Source organism: Anomalospiza imberbis, chromosome 5, assembly GCF_031753505.1.
Source record: "Anomalospiza imberbis isolate Cuckoo-Finch-1a 21T00152 chromosome 5, ASM3175350v1, whole genome shotgun sequence".
In the NCBI taxonomy this organism is placed as follows: Eukaryota; Metazoa; Chordata; class Aves; order Passeriformes; family Viduidae; genus Anomalospiza; species Anomalospiza imberbis.
This window is the reverse complement of record NC_089685.1, coordinates 57,831,186-57,850,884: the sequence shown is the minus strand read 5'-3', so window position 1 is coordinate 57,850,884 and position 19,699 is coordinate 57,831,186. Positions and strand designations below refer to the sequence as shown.

Here is a 19,699-nt window from a genome sequence, read left to right as displayed (position 1 = left end):
ACCCTGGATTTCCTGCCTCTGTTCCATCAGAGATCTCAAAGTTTTTTCAAATAAATTGTCTCAAACGTTTCTTTTCGAAATTGTCAGATGCAATCATGTCTTAGCAAATGTACTTCCCATCAAAATCTCTTGGGGAGTTTTGCCATTTGCATAAGGAGAGTACTTAGGCTAGTACAGAGATCTTTCCAAAAGATGCTGTGTTCCCCCTTATTGAAGTCCTAAGACCTGAAGAGCCCAAAACTTCATGTCACCCATTAGACTGTAATGACAGTGTATTTATTGTTATACAGTGAGGGAGCTGGACCATGAAGGTTTGTATTTTAAGGGTTTGTTTTGGTCATTCCATGTTCTGCCAACATCTAACATCTGTATTTATTTTTTAACTCTTCTTAGTGGATTAGATGCATCTGTTCAGTTCCAAGAATAATGCTTGATTTCCTGCATTTATAGGTTGCAATAAAATCCATTCGTAAGGACAAAATTAAGGATGAACAAGATATGGTTCACATCAGACGGGAGATTGAGATCATGTCATCCCTCAGCCACCCTCATATCATCACCATATATGAAGGTTAGTGAATGTGATTTTCCTCCCTGACTGTTCTGTTACATTCTTGCAGACCTGATGTTCATGTTTCTTGAGATCATGCACCAAACCAGCTCTTACTCCTTGTGTAACCCATCCATTACCAACGAGACTGCCTTGAGCACTGCTTCCCCTCTGAGCTACCAGTGTTTCACAGATGCATAAACCTTTGCTTGGAAGAGCTGCTTCTTGTGTGAGTTCACTGTGTCAGTCACAGGTGGGAGATGGTTGCATGTATCACCTTACGTCCTTGCTCCCACTGCACAGTTCAGTTTCATTTCACCCTCACTCATGAACCAGTCTGATGTCTGTTTCTGTTCCCAGCCCATTAACCAGTTTCCTTGTTTGCTTTTTTTTCCCTGGACTGCACAGACTTCTCTTATCTGCTCTAGGACTTTGGTCCTCCCTTACCAGCCAGTTCAAGTTGCTAGTTCTGTCGTTGCAGCTTTTCCCCTGAATCCCAGCATCCGCTTCCTGTCCATCTCTGCACACTTTCCTGTCAGTCTGGTGGCTGGCTTATCATTCCTGTTTCCTTATCCTGTCTTCCTCCTCTGCCTCCTTTCTTCCTGGGACATGGCTAGGAAGACTTGCTAGTTTGTTTATGTCTCAGCACTAGCTCAACGAGTCAGGCCATGTGCATGCTAAAAGACACCAGCCAAAAGGCCTGTTGCTGCAAGGAGGGAGGCTGCATGTTGGACATGGGATGTAGATTCCAGAGGTTCAAAGGGGACCTGGGTCAGGCAGCCTTGTCCCTGGGGATCACCCCTTTTCCTCTGTGAAGAACAGGAAGCCTGAATGTAGCCCTACACATTTCCATAGCTGGGAGGTAAATGCAGAAGGTGATGAGATGTGTATGGCAGCTCTGCTCTGAGAGTTGATATGAGTGATTAAAACAAGGGCTGTCTTGGCGTACTGTTACACTATTGCATATTGAGTTATTCAAAAGCATGTTCTTGTACTTGAAAAGAGATGAGTATCTGTCTTTTTATTGAATAAACTCATAAAAGGATCTGGAAACAGAAAAGGGGAGTGATGCTGTGTCAGCATGTGGGTTGCAAATGGAACAAAAGTTACTTCAAATATGGATGGGAACTCAGGAAGAAAAAATATTAAGTATGCTGTGGTTCTTTGACCAGTTGCCCTTCTCATCCTTACTTTAAATAGTTTTTACTGAGTTAAAATATTTGTAAAAGTGAAAAAGATTACAGCATTTTTAGGAAGCAGACACCAAGTCCTGTGGGAGTAAAACTTCCCTCTCTGGCCCTGCAGAGGGAGGAGCAGTGCTTCTGCAGCAAGAGCCAGTTGAGCTCCATGATGGAGAATTCATCTTGTCTGAGGAGGATGAGCACCTATGTCAGGTTCTGGTGCATATTCCAAGCAGTCAGAGTCAGTATTTGGCCTGTAGCAGTCAATGCTGTAACTTAAGATGTGGTAGTACTGGGAAGATGCATGGTTGTGCAGCTGAACCCACAGGAGCTGCTCAGAGGTGAGGGTGTGACCTCAGGGGCCCTTGAGTGTGTGCTTCTTTTGAAGCTGAAGAGTACTTGTTGTGAATTTAAGGGACTACAACATCAAGGACTGAAGTGTTTGTATCCTCTCAAAGTTGGACTTTGAGACACATTGATTTTCCTCTTGAGTGATGCATAAAGAGAGATAATATTGCTATCCCCTGACACAAAATGTTGAAGTCAGTAAATCCTAAGAGATGGGCTTAATCTCACTAAAATTAAGCAATCCAACATTTCTGCAGCTGATGTATGCTACAAGTCTAGTGTCCCTCTCTAGTCAAGAGAGTTCAGCATCTTCCCAGGGTGGTTGGCTCCCTCTTGGGAGACCTTTTTTTCAGATAAGTGGGATAAATGACATATTGGAGGCTCCTGTTGGAGTCTAGCTGACTAACTTAGATCAGATGCTTAACTTTAAGATTGAAGCCACCCTAGAGATATTTTACTCCTATCTCACAATTTTTTATTGCACATTTCCAGACTGCCACTGCACACTGAACAGCTCTCTCTGTAGGTGCCAGGTTGCACAGATGTACGTACCATGGACAATGCTGGATATTCCTGTAATAATCTTTGAAAGCTCTTTGTACTACATTTACAAGCATGTGTTTTCCTTAAGTAGGGTCTTGTTTAGGTATCCTTTTGACCTTCCTGCTAATAGCAATTAACCTCTGAATTTGTCTACTTGATGTCAAGACAACCTTATCTTTTTTTATTGATACCAAGCAAATTCAGATGTGTGGAAACCAAGCTTTCCAGTTTAGAGGTACTTCTTTGTAACCTAATCATAAGGCATGGACCTTGCCCATTACTGCCAGGGCAGATGTACAGTTGTGACTAAAGAAATTCCATCCTCTCAGCAGGGCTGTAATTGGCAATCTGTCGAGTGCGGCTGTGAGAGAAGTGCTCCTTTAAGTGTCTTTAAACTCCTTGAAAGGGACCGGATAAATGAAGTCGGCTTTGCTGGCAGTGTTCTGATTTCAGCACATAAATTTTAATTTATAGAATAATGCCTCTGTCCATTCATCTGTCTGTCTCTCCCCTGCCCCTCACCCCTCCTTTGCCCTATTGCTTTTTTGCCTTGAAAACTCCAGCATTTTATAATAAAGCCTTTGAGAGCTAACATATTTTTCCAGGGGTAGCTTGAGTGCGAAGTCTACCTCATCTGGCAATACTTTATAAAAGTTAAACCAGGAAAGGAACATTCTGCAAACATTTAAACATGTGTTGGGCCAATCACGAGGGTGAAGTTACACTTGATACATTTAGGAGTGAGCTCTTGAGTCTTTGTAGTGTGAAGTACAGTTGTCTGCACGACTGTTTCTGTGTTGAAAGAGTCGTCCTTGGTCAGCAGAACCATACAGAAAAATCTGCCCTTTTGCAAAATATACTAATAGGTAACTATTAGCTAACACGTTTGTAGAAATAGTTTACTGAAGATCTTCCCTGGAGAATGAATAAACATTAGGATCAAAATTTGGTGATCGTGGAACATGATGGCATTAACGTAAACGAGTAACTGAAGGAAAGTGTGTGCTGAAGTGCTCTGCTGAATTGGGGCCAGGATGCTTATAAGAGTGCTGCACACTTTACATTAACAAAGCACAAAATATGGATCTCCCAAGTAAGATGCACTTCTTTTTTCTTCTAGGTTGCATTTTTGATACTCTTAAGAGAAAGCAGAGAGATTCTCCAACATATGTCTGCCAGTCCACAATGGCTTGAGCTAGGTTGCATGCTTAATCAGGAGCCTGGTTCAGCTCTACTTTCAAACCCCAAAGGCAATAGGAGATAATCTGACAGTGTGTAGCAGCAGTGACATAGTATTCCAGGATACTCACTGCACTTGCCAAATACATGTTCAATCTCACATTTTGTGCTAGATGTCATGCAACAAAGCATAAACGCACTTGGTGTTTCACACATAGGCCTATCTCCAGTATGGGAAGTTGTGTCAGTCAAGTCACCATATCATCAGCAAAACCAGCTGCATTGTCAGAAATCTGCCTGTGTGGCAGCTGTTAAAGGTGTGTGGACACAAGCCACTGCTGAGGAACTGCATCCCTGCAGCAGCACTGGCTCAGAAAAATGTCTCCGCCATCAGCTGCATGTGGACCTCAGGGTTGGGCAGCAGCCAGGGGCCAGGGTGGCAAAACAGTCGCCTATCTCTGGCTGTGACAGTTCAGAGCAATCGCAGCCTCTGTCCAAGCCTTTACTATCTCCTGGTTTTCAGACATAATCAAAACAAACTTTGGTGCCTAATGACCCCACCTCTTCTGTGTGCAAAACACCTGAAAAAGCCACAAGTCCCTTTAAACATCACGTGAATGACTGGGCTTTAATCAAGACTATTGGAAGTTGGAAAGCTGAAATGATTCTTTTTTTTGGCCAAGAGAAAGTACTTCAGTAGTGATACTGTTTAACCACATTTCTAATTGATTTCCTCTAATTATGTAGGCCTTTGACCTTCGGGTACTTTATTCTCATTGTTTTCAGTTGATAACATCCAAGAACATCAAGTAATATTTCAAGTGTCTAGAGATACTAATGAAACAAGAATAAACAAACTTAACTCTTTAGTTACCATGCCCCAGTTTTATGAATTTCCTGCCATTCAGGGTGATCACCTAAACAGCACTTAATTGGACATGACATAAACTCAAATGTGTGAGATCACAGGCAGGTCTGGTTTAAATGTCAAAATGATTGCCAGCAGCGATGAAATTTATTTCCATCTTCCCATTTACACAGTCCTACCATAGCAATGTAAATATTTGCTTCTCTGAAGTTCATCGACAGTTTAAATCATATTTAAATAAAGGGGAGTTGGTGCTTGTATTCTTTGCTGAAACAAAGGCAATTAATGTAAACCTGTTATTGTGGCCAAATTAGCAACTGTTATTTTTCCTTTCTTCTAAAGAGCAAACCATCATAATCTGTATATCCTCAGTCTTGCTCTGTGAGAAACAGCCTCACCAAGGATAATAGTTCCCATTCTGATTTAATCTCCTCACTGGGGAGTAAATTATGGCATGCTGTCTGATTTAAAAAGATTATTGTATGATCTTAACTACGTTCCTTTAATTTAAAAGGAGATGCAATTTGGCTGAATAAGGCTATAATTCAGGAAAATAATTTAACACAACTTTAGCATTAGAACACATACTTTATATCTTGATATCTTAAATTATAATTAAGCATATGCAGAAATTTATGTGTATGCATATACATGGTTTTCTCACTGGACCTGGAATATTTTCATGTCTGCTATATGCTCTGTTAAAAACAGTAATAAAATACTACTACTACTAAAAAAACAGCTAAATAAAAATTATGCCAAGGGGCTGTAAAACAGTCAAAAACACAAAAGCTGAATCAGGCTGAATTTCTAAGGTAAAAGACAGTTTTCAGTATTCGCATGACTTTTTGAAGAATAATTCAAGGCTTATTACACAAGTGAGGTAATTGGGTCATACATGAATTTTCTGAATGAAAAGGTTATTCTAGTCTGCATCTTCAAAATTAAAAACAAACTCGCATGTTCTTTTGATTTGGCTGACCTTTAATAAAAGAGCATTTTGTAGCAGTGGAAAGGTACTTCTGTCTGCGGCTGTTAGGAGAGTAATAAAAATACCACTGAATGGAAAGACACCAGATGGAAGGAATGTCAACATACTGGAACTAATTTAGGAGATTGCTCTGATAGAGAGCAAAGGCATGAGGAGAATTCAAATGGTTCCAGTGCAAAGAGATTGGCCACCCCTCTTAAACTAACAAACTAAAATCCTTACCCCAGGGTTACATGTAAACCAAATGGAATCAGCCCACAAGGAGATAGTCCTTTTGGGAGGAAGGGAAATAATCCACCCCCCTCAGCACTCACTCTGACTTCAGTATTCTGTGAGCTTTGAGGAAGGGCAAAAGCCTCCTGCTTTTTTTTTTATTTTAGTAGTAAGTCAGTCCAGAGTGAGCTGTCCTAATAGAGAGGTGTACAATGTACCATTAAATCTTTCTGACTGATGTTTGCAAAACTTGCCCATCTGGGCTTTCAAAAATTTTATGATGAAGCACATCTTAGCAGAGAAGAAGTGTAGTGAGTGTGTTCATTTGGTGTCAGACTTGTCCTATGAATTTCAGAGGAGGTGACTTTGGTGTAGCTAGAGGGACAAATTTGGCAGTAGGATTGAAAAGAAGAGTGCTGATGAGCAAGAGGTCAACCAGCGCTATTTGGAAAATGGGAGGCTGTAGATAGAAGCTGAGTTCATAATTTCACAGCCTCTAACTATAAATAAGTGGAGAGATTATATGCAAGCGCTATTACTGTAGTAGAACAACCCACGAAAGAAGGATGGGTTGTTCACATAACAAATTGTACTTTGCCTCAGATATGTCTTTGATAGCGAAAAGTGAAATTCTTTCCCAATTTCACATTTTTGTTCTTCAAGGAACTTTGAAGTCAGCCGATTTGGTTTCAATTATGAGCCTGGAGGTATAGACTTTTTCTGTGTCACTTTTAAAAAAACAAACACATTAGACTTAAGGGTGGGGTTTAAAGAAAAGTAAGAAATCTTTGACCAGTGTATCTTAAGCACCCTTTGCTACTTGGGTTCCCAAGGCTTTTGGGGTGACCAGACCAAACCCCATGACCTTGTAGCCCCCTGGAAAATGCTGTTTCTCCATGTTGCTGTGGCCAGTGTCCTATCCTTTGCTCATTTCCTGGGGATACAATCATGTTGTTCCTCACACCTTGAGGTTCATGCCATTCCTGCTCCTGGTTCCTGATGTGCTCTCACACTGCTGTCCCTGCTTCCTCCCCTGTGGCCGCATAAAGTGCAGTCATCTCCACAGTCAGTCCTTCAGCTGGCAGGCTCTGTCTGCTGAGGAGTAGTAGTGATTTGCAAGCACTACTCTGCAGCAGCACTTGACCACCATGGCTGAGGCAGTGCAGCAGCCCTCCAGCTACATCAAGGTCTTGTTGCAGCTCTCAGAGTAACACAGCTTGCAAAGTGGTGAAAATAAACACATTGGCTCAGAAATAGATGACGCACAGCCGGTAGCAAGCATTTCTCCTGCTGCTGTCCCCTCTAATAGGTGAAGCTCGTGCCTCTATCTATGCAACCCCCCTATCTTGATTCCTAATTGACAGGCCATCTCCCCTGCTATCCATGTCTGGGTGTTGGTACTGACAGTTTTTTGCTTATCTAATTTGGCTAGCCATTTACAGAGTATTGATGGTTTGAAAGAAACTAAAGCACCCCACCTTACTCATGTATGGTCTCCTTCCCTTGACCTTGCTCAGGGCTTGGGAGCAGGCTTATATGACATGGCTGTCCCAGAAGTAGCAAGATTTGGAAGGTTCCTGGGGTTCAGCATCCTGCCAAAGCCATGCTTCTCTGCTGGCAGTAGGTACAACCAGGGTTCAGGCACACTTCTAGGTGGGGGTGAGTTTCAGAATGAATATGCAGTAGGATGGCAGGTAATAAATCATCTGCAGCAAAAACAAAGAGTGAACCAAGAAGTCCCAGAAGCTATATGGAGGCAACCCGTCTGTCATCAGCCCACAGGTTACAGCCCAGGTGCTAACAGGGCAGTATATTTATTACCTCATTATTCTTTGCAGCAAGTCAATCCAGCCTTTAATTAATGCCCTCTTCTCTTCCGCCAGCCATTGGCCACAAGGCTTTCTTGAGCATATGTTTATAAAACTACATGCTGTGCTTAGAAGGGAAATTCAGAAGTGCCTGTGTGAAACCTGCCTGACATCCTAAATACTACTGTGAAAATTCATGGTGTACTTGGCTGATAGTGTGAGACTTGCCAGAATACCACCTTGTCACTTGCCTGATAGTCTTGACCACTAAATTCCTCTTTAAGGCTGTGTGTGTATAGACATAAATCCCACTGCCTTTCATCCTCCTCTTCCTTCAGCTGCAGCTCTCATTTTAGATATTTTGTCTGCTGTTTAGTTCCCTCTCTGTGGGAAATAGCTGTGTGCCCACTCCTAAGGTTCAGCTGATACGGTGGAGGTGAAATTACGCAGTTGTAAAAAAATACCTCCCTATTCACCTCTGCTCCTGGGTAGAGAAACAATTTGCTGTTTAATTCTGTAATTGTTCAGGTATGGTGATGGTGAGGAGGCCTCTGTAATGTTACCTAAGTTTGAGGATAGTTTCCCTCTCAAAATTCTCCCTCGTGAAGAAAAATGTGCCAGTAAACTGAAAGCCAAATATGAATTTCTGGAACAATTCCGTACTCATTGATTCTAGTGTGGCTTTGTGACAAAAATTTGAAATCTGGAACAGGGATTTATGCTTTCCTAAATTCAGCATGATGGTGTTATCTCAGTTTCCTAGAGGGTGTAAGAGAAAATTTGAAATGGAAAGTGCCTTTGAATGCACATTCCTCCAAACCAAATACTTTTCCACCTCATTTCTGTAGAAATGTTGGAAAATACATCTGGATCAGGACTTGTATTGATATGGCAAATTTGAGTCCAAAATAATTACATTTTAAGATTTAAAACTTCAGAACATCAAGGATGATTTGAGAAAACTCTGAGGACTGAGTAATGAAGGCAAAACTTTCATAAAAACACAGCCTGGAAGAATGCTCTGTTGTGGCAGGGCTATTATTGCTGTTACTGTCATCAGCGGCACTGAACACCTGGTGGGGTATCAGCTTTTGGAGGAGTAGGGCAAGAAGAGCCAGGGGCAAATGTGCCTCTGAGCTGAGGGTGGTCCTCAGTTGGAACTGCTTGGGATATGCATTTCCATGAAAGTTCACTGAGATCGTTTGTGTCGTGTGGCAACTTCACCTATATGTGTGTGATACATTAACCCCTAACTCATGGACTCAGCTGGGGTTTGGGGGAAATTTTGTTGTTGTTGTTGTGTGGTTTATGTGTTTTTTTTAAATCATATCTCTTATATGAGAGCATTTCCAGTGATTTGTCTCAGCTTACTATAACTATTTCTTTTTGCCTTCTTAAACAAGCCTGTACCTAACAAGCCTTTCCAAGCCTAGAGAAGCAAGTGTGCGCATTACTGTTTTATTGGTAACACATCACAGCACCTCCCTGAATGACACGGGGCATGTTCAGTTTTTCCCAGACAGTATCAGTCTGCCGTTCTTGGAGAGGATACTGTATGTATAATCCATCCAGAGACGGCTTTCCCAGTTTCCGAAGTTTATTGCTAATGAGGATGCACATAGGATGTAATTGCTGGCAGAGGCCTCTGCTTCAGGGTACAGTAAGGCCAGCAGACAAGTAAGCAGCCAATTTTATCTGGCTGTTTGCTCTCTCTTTTATCAGAGCTGTTTGGCTGCGATTCAGGGGTGTTAGAGTGAACTGCAGAGGCTTTGCCTTGTAGATTTGAGTGACAAGGTGTGAAAGGACATGAGACAAGGCCTAAGAGAAGTAAATATCTCTGTGTTAAGAGAGGCAGCTTCACATTTCACTGCAAAAGCTGAAGCTTAATTCTGTTTTTTTTTAAATCACCAAAGACTACTGGCTGAGCTTTGATAAAGAGATATAGGAAGGCATCATTACAGTGGAGCTGGTCAAAACTAGCATCTGTTTGTAATAAACCCTTTAACCTCATTAATTTGTATACTGGCCTTGCTGCCAGTGTGACAGTGCTGCCACAGATAAAAAGAAAAGGAAAATCACCATGTTTTCATATAGTAGTGGTTACTTACGGCAGGTGCAGAAAGTTTCCAGTGGGTTGCAATGGATTTTTGGTCACAAAAGAGAAGAACTATTTAGCAGCCATGACATTACAGCAATTCCAGACTATTAACGGCCCGCTTTACTAGATTAAATATTAGTTATCTGCCACTCATAGCGAAGTCCTTGACAGCATGTGACACAGCAAGCTCTCAGCCCTGAAGAAGAGTCGGGCTGTGACGTGTATGAGATGATTTTCCTTGCTCTGCTTACGCTGGTGTAGTGCATTGCTGCTGGCTCTGCACAAGCGACAGAGACTTACAGCATGCAGTCTGTGACATGCAGTGGGACATGTGCTAGGGGCAGGACATAAGGAAGCTTGAGGAAGAATTGGTTGTATGAGACGGGGTACAGAGCCACACTGACAAGAGCTGTACAGCTCTGGAGGTGCTGCAGCCACAACAAGCTCAGGTGGCCATGCTTTCACACAGAGTTGGGATGGAGGAGGACACATCTATCAGTCCACTTGTTGGATTTTGGTGGTAGGTGAAAGCCAACCAACCGTCATTGTAAGCCAAATGGCAATCCTGTATCAATTACTGAAAACAAGAATTTATTCTGCCTTCTATAAACCCTTTCCAAATGATATGAGGGCTCCTGTCTGCTTCTGTCCTCTGGCCTCAAGTGGGCTACTTGTATGAGGAATTCTGTGCTGGTTTACTGGCACAAATGTCCACCTCACCTCACTAGGATAAGTTGACTTTGCCACCTTGTGACCCCATATTATTTGAGACAAAGAGGTTCATGTAGCCATTTGAAAGAGAGGATAAACTCAACTTCCTTCTCTTGGTCTGAGATGTTGTAATCTTCCTCTGGCAAAAAGCAGCTTTGGAACTTGCTTTTTGCAGTGGGATTTGTTAGTACGTCTTTCCAGCCTGCACTGGTGGTCTAGGATGTGATCAGACATCCCGACTCTTCACTCTTTCAACTGTCATTTTTCAAATGGATTGAATCAACTGTGGTGTTTATTTCTTTTCTTCTGTGCAGTGTTTGAAAATAAAGATAAGATTGTTATCATCATGGAGTATGCAAGTAAAGGAGAGTTGTACGATTACATCAGTGAGAGGCGGCGATTAAGCGAAAGAGAGACAAGACACTTCTTCCGACAAATAGTCTCTGCTGTGCATTACTGCCACAAGGTGAGCAAAGGATTTCATGGTAAAAAATGCTGTTTCAAGGCTGATTACTGGCATATATTTCAAAGCATGTCTGAGGCAACAGCATTCATTATTAAGTATCAGAGCACATGATTTTATCAGTACAACAGGAGATCTTCATTAAAAGCACTACACTGAACTAGTGGCTTTTTAAAGACTTAATGATGTTTTCCTGTTCTATGACAGATACCAGACACACCCTTACTTTAGGCCTACCATCCATTTTTGCCTTTAAAATAATTCTCCTGACATTTAAAAACTCAAAAATTACAACATCAACTAAAGAAGGCGTCCTATATAACCTCTACAGCATTAATATTAATGCATTCAAACAAATGTTAGTTTGCAATTTGAATATACTAGTAAACAACTTTAGAGTAGGAGGTATAATATATGAAAGAAAAAGCCAAGAGAAAGCTATGAGGTTTATGCATGAGGTTTAGTACATAATCATTCTGGATAGGTAAAAGTAACTTTACCAGATGTAGCAGGAAAGATACCATTTGCTAATGAACTTATCCATCATGGTACCCACTTGGAATGACAAGTCAAGCAATTAAACCCAAGGTAGCTGACTGGCTGTCATCATGGACCTTTTATACCTGTTTATGAAACAACTGCATAGAGCCAAAATTTGTATGAGGCTAAAGGCAATGGGCAGCTAACACAATTTTAATTGTAATTCTTAAAATACTTAAGTCTCTACTTGAATTCTGATAAAAAAGGGGGTTTCTCAAAGTCCTCACTGCATAGAGCTGAAAAGCTGCAGTGCCATTCCTGATGCATTTAATTTTCCCAAGTTTCTGTAAAGAAGGCTCTGACCTAGACCCAGTCTGTTTGCTTCCATCCCTAACATTTGCAATCCTTTGGGATTCTAACTCCCCCCATCCACATGGCTGCTCATTGGAGGAATGAGGGCTTTTGTGGGGGCTAACGTCATTGACAGATATTGGTTTCTGGTGCCTGGGAAGAATATCCTGCTTTCACACAGTGGGGGCAGGATCCAGGATGAAATTAAGTTCTGAAAAGATACCCCCAGTCCTCTGCCCCCCACCCCCCTGCTGTTTCAGAGTGTCTGTGGGAGGACAGATTCCAGTCATTCTTCCCTTAACCACACACCAAATGACTAATACAGCGCCTGTCACTAGTCACTGGGCCATGAGTGTTATGACAGTGAAATCAGCCCTGAAATGGAGATGCAAAGACCACCCTGCCAGCTCACCTTTAATTTTCCTAATATTTTCTCTTGCTCTTCCCTGTTTTTTTCTTCCTTGTTTCAGAATGGTGTTGTCCACAGGGATCTAAAATTGGAAAACATTCTTCTTGATGACAATTTTAATATTAAGGTAGGATTCTTTTTCTCAGTTTCTCAGAATGGATTTGCATGTTTTATAACATTTTTACCCAATGTATTAGAAGAGCCATTGTTATGGTAACAGCTACTAAGCAACAGCATATGGCAAGAGGCTCAGAGGTTTGGAGGTTGGGGAAAGACACCACTGATTCCCAGTAATACACACTAAATGAAGCTTTGCATACTTTGGAGGAGAAGGCCCTGTCCTGCCATGCAAAGGCCACGATTCCCAATGCAGTGTCTTCCCACTGGTAGAAAACAGCAGAGCATTTCATGCAATTGGGCTTATTGTACAAATTATATTATTGCTGGCTACTTCTGGGGCGAGGAAAAAACTGTTCTGATCTACAGGGTTCAAGTGCCTCCTAAAGAACAGTCTGAATGTTCTTTTGATCATGGCTGGAAAATAAGCAAATAGAGTTTCAAAATAAACCTAGTAAAGCACATGTGCTTCATTAGGAAATGGCCTTGGAACTTCAGACACAAACGTATACTTTGGATAGTGATGTAAGTGATGTCATTTCCATACCATTTCTCCCCAGTGAAAGCATGAGAATGACCTTTTTTCCTGTCTTTTTCTTATATTTTTTATAGCTGTAGTACAAAGTTAAATAATGCAGAGATTTAATTTCCAGAGTAATTTCCTATATATATCCTATCTATATTCCTCTATAAAATAAGTGTAATCTCTAGGTGGCTGAACCTGTTTTTCACTTTCAACTTCGTTCCTCCTTGGGTAGCTGGATGTGCTCATCCGTGGGCAAACAAGCAGAGGGAAGAACACCAAAGAGTTTCTGCTGATGCTTGAGGATCCTTATTTAATTAAAAAAGTAATCAAGGTGCTACTTGCGTAGCCCAGTACCTAAATAGCCTGGGTCTTCCTTTTGTCTCCTCTGAAAGCCCTAGGGCTGTAGGCACTGCCCTCTATGCTTCACACTGGAGAGATTGGCTTCATTTCGAGCTGATGTGCAATGGAAATGGAAAGTAACATGTGGTAGCTGCCATCTGTGTAACGTTGATGACAGAAGCTAACTTGGATCAGCTAGTGGATTAAAGGCACATAAATATGTGGTTTCCAAAAATAGTCTTTTACAGAAGGCCCATCCAATGTAATATTTGGATGTTTTGCTGTTAGCATCCAGTGTTGGAGCAGACCTCCTCTCTCCTGTTCCTACAGGGCCGCTGTCTGCAGCAGCCAGAGCTGTTCTCAGCAGTGCTGAAAACAAAAAGTAGCCTTTCTAGGACTTTGTATACGAATCAGGCTTCCGCAGGCAGGATGACCTTTCTTTCCACATTACATGCCAAGCTATCTTCCCAGCTAATCAGAGAATTCTTCAGAGAAAAGAGGAATTTGTGGAATTTGCTGGCTGTGGAGGGCTGGATCTCTGCACCGTGGTCCTCATATGCAAAACCAATCATTTCCTCAAGCCTCTGGGGAGCTGAGCTTTGTCAGACGGCTCCGCTCCTGCCCCTCTCTCCTTTATGGGAGCTGTTCTCCTGTGGGTAGAGCGGAAGGATGGGGCAAGGACAGGTGGCTTTGTTTGGTCCACACTTGGAGCTGACCCAGGGGCTTCAGAACCTCAGATGCATTTCAGCTGCCATAGCAAGTGGCACTGCTGTGGAAGAAATTCAGGTAGCTCTACCTCCTCACATACATTTCAGTCATTTGGACATCTTTTTCTTGAGGGTTTCCCTTTCCTGACTTGTATTGTGTTTAAACTGCTGTAGGTATTTTTCATATTTCTAGCCTTTCCTCAGCTACATCTCTTCAATGTTAAGGCCTCTGAGCAGGCAAGGCTGCCTTGGCATGGGCAAGTGGCTTCTTGGCTGTCCCCTAGTCACTTCTTGTGCAAAGGGTCTCATGAAACTGAAAAACAGACTCAACTCAGGAAGGTATTGATATTTCATACATCTTACAGTCAATAGTGTTTGAATTTGGATTGCTTCAAGAGGTGACTTCTGGTATGGTTTTTTTTTCCTCTGTGCTCTCTTTTTTTAAACCTTGTGACTAAAGTCAGCTTTGAATACTTAATGTTAAACATACAGCCACTATTTCCCTGATGCTGAAGCTTTGAATATATTGCTGTGGTTTCTGTGTTACTTGCACAGATTTTTACTTCCCACTTTTTCTTTGTTTCACTAAACAGTAACCGTTGGCAAGGAAACACATATGGAACTGTAAATTATTTATTAGGAGTAAATTTATCAGGTCCTCATTCTGAGAATATTTACATGTGGTTTGTTCAGGCAGAAAAAAATTCAGGGCTTTGGTATTGACTGAAGGCTTGAAATACTCAGGGGAAGGCATTTTCTAGGAATGGATTGATAGTCTTATCTGTACTTTCCTAGTATTTATATTTCATTCAGTGGATTACAAGCACAAAATTGGCGGTTTGATTTTGAGAATGGGAAAATTAAAGGAATCCCTTTGTTCTTGGGTGCAATGTGCAATTGCATACATGTTTCTGATGAAACCAGTGATCTATGCATTATGATTTACAAAAACATGTCATAATAATGTGAAGAAAAAATATGATGTAAAAATGGATCTCTGTATAGCAGCTTAAACAATACTTTTAAAACAGGAAATAAAGAGGACAAGTAATCCATTAGAAATTATTATCCAACCTAAAAGGGCCCCAGGCCATTTTACTTCTTACTACACTAACTTGGAAACCATTCTTAAATTTTAGATAATTAAATGAAGGTCATAAAGGAGTGTATGGAGACATAAAAAGGGGTCTTCTTTTGTTTTTAAGAGTTGTGATGGTGAGTAAAAATCTCTGAAAGCAGAGTCATGTTAGAATACAGCAACAAGGAAACACCAGTGTCTGGAAGCAACAAAAAGTACACATTTTGAAGAGTTCTGCATATCCACAGGCCAGAGGTGGAGTGCAGTGAGAGGAAAAAGGTGATCCAATCTGTGGTGTACTACTAGGTTTTTCATGGACTTGTATGCAGTACTATTTCCTGCAGACTTTTACTGAAAACCACTAAATGCAGCAGACATAAATGAATCAAATGAGCTTTAAACACTTGTGAAACTGAACATCCTTGTTCACAATAGGGATAAGAACAGTTCCTGGGCTGGGAATTGCAGCTGAAAGAGATGTCTAGCAGAGGTTGACGTAACAGTATGATCAAGCCCAAAGTGATAGAAGAGTAGAACAATGCAAGTATAGCAGTAACATAATCCTGCTAACTGCACATTCTCTTGGGCTGGTAAGGGGACACCAATCAGACTAACCACTAAAAACCCACGAGGGTTTTGTATATACAGACTAAGTATATGGAATTGGGATTTACTTTGCTGGAAGTCTCACCAACTGTACATATATTTCATTTGCTTTAGGAGACCTAATTATTTCTCTATCTGCACTACAGAGAGACAGACTCTTAAGTGGGATAAAGCTGACAATTTCCTTGAGTGTGAACTTTGTGGAATTTATATTCCACACTTCAACAATAACTTACATCTGGTTTATCATAGCTAACAATAAATATGAAACATATATTCCTGAAGCAAGAGGAATGAAAGTCCACTTTTCTGCTCCTCCCAATTTAGGAAGTTTTTTTAACTTTTTTTGACTTAGTTCCATTTAAGTGCCAAGAACATGAAGTAATGTTGGCTTCTATTAATCTTGTTTTGGGGGGTATGACAATTTTAATGGGAAAAGCTGATAAACATCAGTCTGTGAGCATGGGAGTGGATTGTAACATAAATACTCTTTTCCTGAATGGTCAAAATGAAAACATGAATGCCCAAGTCTGAGAGTTTCTTAGAGTGAACAGTGGTATGTATCCCTATATATATATATATATATATTCATGCACATCCATTTTATACATTCCATGGTGTTAAGGGAATATATTTTCATAAGGAATCACACTGTGCAGTGTTTGTCCTTGTCTTAGCTGCATCCTGAACTAAAATAAAAATCAATGACCAGCACGAATTTTTAACACTGAAATGATCCCATTCTTCCCCTGATTGACAGGGCACACTTCATAAGGCTTAAAACCAACTTCCTGCAAGCCAGGCAGGGTGACTTGATAAGAAAGTGGAATTTAAAGCAATTAAGTGCAATCTGAGCCATGAGAATATGTTTGCAGACTGCAATTCTACACCAGCTGTTTTCAATGACATTCCAACCATACAATGAAGATTTTACAAACCGCATTTATTTAAGGGTTGAATTTTCTGCTGTGGGTTGATAATACGCTGTCTGAGGGACTGAGTGAATTCAATCTATGAATGAACATATTGAGATGAATTAAAATTAATGAACAGAAATCAGCTGCTCTTTGAATAGGATGAATACAGATTGTCAGCTAAACACCTGCACAAGCAGAACATCAAAATAGGGAAGAATGAAGCATGAAATCTCATATTGGACTTGTGACTAAAAATTGTGTAAAAAGGAAATATTAAAAAAGTTTGTATTTCTAACATGAAAGTATCTAACAACTATGTATCTATTTATATCTGTTTAAAAAGCAGATATATCTTCCTGTTTTGGTCTCAACTGTGTAGTTTTTCAGTGTAGCTGTACCAGTTGAGGTAATAGAGATAAAGACTTTACCTCTTCCAAGAAGTCACTGATCATTGTAATTCAACAGGTATTAGAGGCATTGATGATACACGTTTTAGAAAGCCAAGACCGAATGATGGTGCTGGCAAGTCCTTTTTTTTTCCACTCACTTTGTGTTTTCTTGAATTTTCTCTTGTGAAAATTCCTGGGATTTAATTTCTTTCTGGTAGAAAAGACATGAATAAGGTGAAGAAAAGCCAGAGAAAAGTCCTGTCTTTTATATCTACAATACCTTTTTTATGCCTGTGCTTTATGTCTTTTATGTAGGTATTATGTTGATTGTGGGCAGTAATACAAGTATCTCTGGGAAGCAGAAACATTTGGGATGAAAATGAGATGTGTTGCCTTGTGCTAGTGAAACAAAGAAAATGCACAAATTGTGGGAGTATTTAGTGTTACTGTCCTCAGCCTTTGTTTTGTAAGAACAAGAACAGAGAATTGAAGTAAACAAAATATTTGGACCTGATCCTGCAATTCCTACATGGGCAAAATTCCCAACAGTCCCAAGGGAAGTTTTGTGTTGGGCAAGCCGGATTTGGACCCATTGTTTCCAGTCAGGAACCAGACTTGTGTTTATTATCTCATGATAGACATCTCGTGGGCTTAACAGCTCAGATTCCTCAACCCCATGTCCCTGAATCTGGAGGAGTGAGTGACTGCCTCACTTAGCCCCTCATTTAGGCGTAGCTACATTGTAGATGATTTCAAAAATCACTTTTTTCAGTAATGCTTAGCTTCCTGCAACACTCCTGCCTCCCTCCTCCTGTTGAATTTAAAGGTCGTGGCTTTTGGCTTGCATGTGTGTGATAAGAAGGGTGGTATTTTCTGCTTGCTTTCCTCTGGTATTAATGACTATACAAGATGAAGAGCAGGCGGTGGACAGCAGGCTTCCCAGTATGAGATTATCTTTGCAAGCATGTGCAATTCATCCAGGATAAAATTACCAGCTGATGGTTGTGCAGTTGGTGGCCTGTCTGTGAATGGACCCAAAGCATCCTTGTTCCTAATCAGGAGGACTTAAGCTGGGAACTCTTCTTCTCTGAGGGATCTTTAGAGAGAAAAGTAAAGTCCACATCAAGTTTTCCCTATGGCAGAGACAAATATAGCTAAGTCTTTCCTGATAAAGGTTTTTTTGTTACTTTAAGAAATCATTCATATTACAAATGCCTTTTGCAATTCTATTTACAGATTGCTGATTTTGGACTCTCCAACCTTTATCATAAAGACAAATTTCTGCAGACCTTTTGTGGAAGCCCACTGTATGCTTCCCCTGAAATAGTTAATGGCCGGCCTTACAGAGGCCCAGAGGTAAGAAGGGTCAGTTTTTCTGTGGTGATATGGAGATGTCTTTGATGATAATGTTCTTGAGAGGGAGTCTTAATACAAATGTTACTGTACATGTGAGTTCACTTGGGTCTGTCCTGTATTTGAAGTTCTTAAGCTGCTTCACTTTTGTTTACATTGCCTTTGGGTGGTTAGTGAGATGTTAGATACCATTTTGTCCAGCAGTAGGTGCAGCTGGACATGATGCTGCTCTTGTGGTGCTAACGGCATGGAGAAGGGAAAGAATCAACTTCCCTGGGCTTCACATGTGTTGTGTCTGTATTCCAGGTTGACAGCTGGGCCCTCGGTGTATTGCTTTACACTCTGGTTTATGGAACGATGCCCTTTGATGGCTTCGATCACAAAAATCTCATCAGGCAGATCAGCAGTGGAGAATATCGTGAGCCAACACAGACCTCAGGTATGGAAAAGGAAGGAGAGCCAAGTGCTGAGCTGACAGCAGTTCAGAATGGAGCATTTTGTTTGGCCCCTTCCAACATGTTACAATGTTATATTAGAATGATGTACACCAAAAAAAAATCTCATTCTTCTACTGAGTTCATCTGCTATAAATTCCCATCTGGGTACAGCACTTTCCAAAAGCCCTTTTGAAATTAAAGTTTTGTAGCAGATAGATTTTGCTGCCTTGGGGAGCTGTAATGGGTTCTTTTAAGTAGATCTGAGGCACTGGAAGGTCTGTTAGCTATTGCAGGTGGAATTGTTCAGACAAGCTGTAAACTGGTACAACATACTGGTCCAGAACAGACCTCTCACTACACTGTGGGCTATCACAAGCAGAGAGCAGGTGAATGGTCAGAGCAACACAATCTCTTATTAAAGAAGGCAGGCCAAAATCTGAATTAATGCCACTGCGTTCACACTATCTTCTTGGATAGCACATTAAGCAGTCACCTCACAGAAAAGTAGCAGCTAAGTCTGACTCACTGATTATAATGATTCCTTCTAGCCTTAAATATCTATACAAATATTATATTTAATATAATATATCTTGTATTGGTTGTTTGCCATTCCTTTCAATTTTCTGTCTTCTCGCTCTCTATATGGAAATAAACCTTTACAATACACAGAAGACTACATTGTTTATGGAAAAAAGTAAATACAGAAACAATAATGTGTGGATAATTTAAAATATCCCAATTTTGTTTTATTTCCCTCTAAGTTTTGTCATTAGAGTCAATAGATTGGTGACTTCCTTCAGTAATATGGAACTATTCACTTTCTAATGCAGTGCAAACATTAATTTATTGGAGAGCCCAGAGTACATTTTCCAGAGTGAATCATATTCTTCTGATAAAAAATAGTGCTCAGAGGTATTTTCCATCATTGACTGATGGTCAAAGCCTTGTTCCTTTTCACTTTCTCTGTAGTATGGAGCATTATTTTTGCTCATTTGATTGTCTTCATGCTTTCAATTTAAACTGACAAACCTAAGAAT

At 40.7% G+C, this 19,699-nt stretch overlaps 1 protein-coding gene across 1 annotated transcript in view; it reads left to right on the top strand.

Annotated features, from left to right (window-relative positions):
* The window catches only part of NUAK1 (NUAK family kinase 1), a 46,556-nt gene that overhangs the window by 22,956 nt on the left and 3,901 nt on the right, over nucleotides 1-19,699 (top strand). The window contains exons 2-6 of the mRNA XM_068191041.1: nucleotides 451-571; nucleotides 10,805-10,956; nucleotides 12,255-12,320; nucleotides 18,109-18,228; nucleotides 18,532-18,664. Coding sequence (XP_068047142.1) covers nucleotides 451-571; nucleotides 10,805-10,956; nucleotides 12,255-12,320; nucleotides 18,109-18,228; nucleotides 18,532-18,664 — 592 coding nt within the window. The remainder of the gene's footprint in view (nucleotides 1-450; nucleotides 572-10,804; nucleotides 10,957-12,254; nucleotides 12,321-18,108; nucleotides 18,229-18,531; nucleotides 18,665-19,699) is intronic.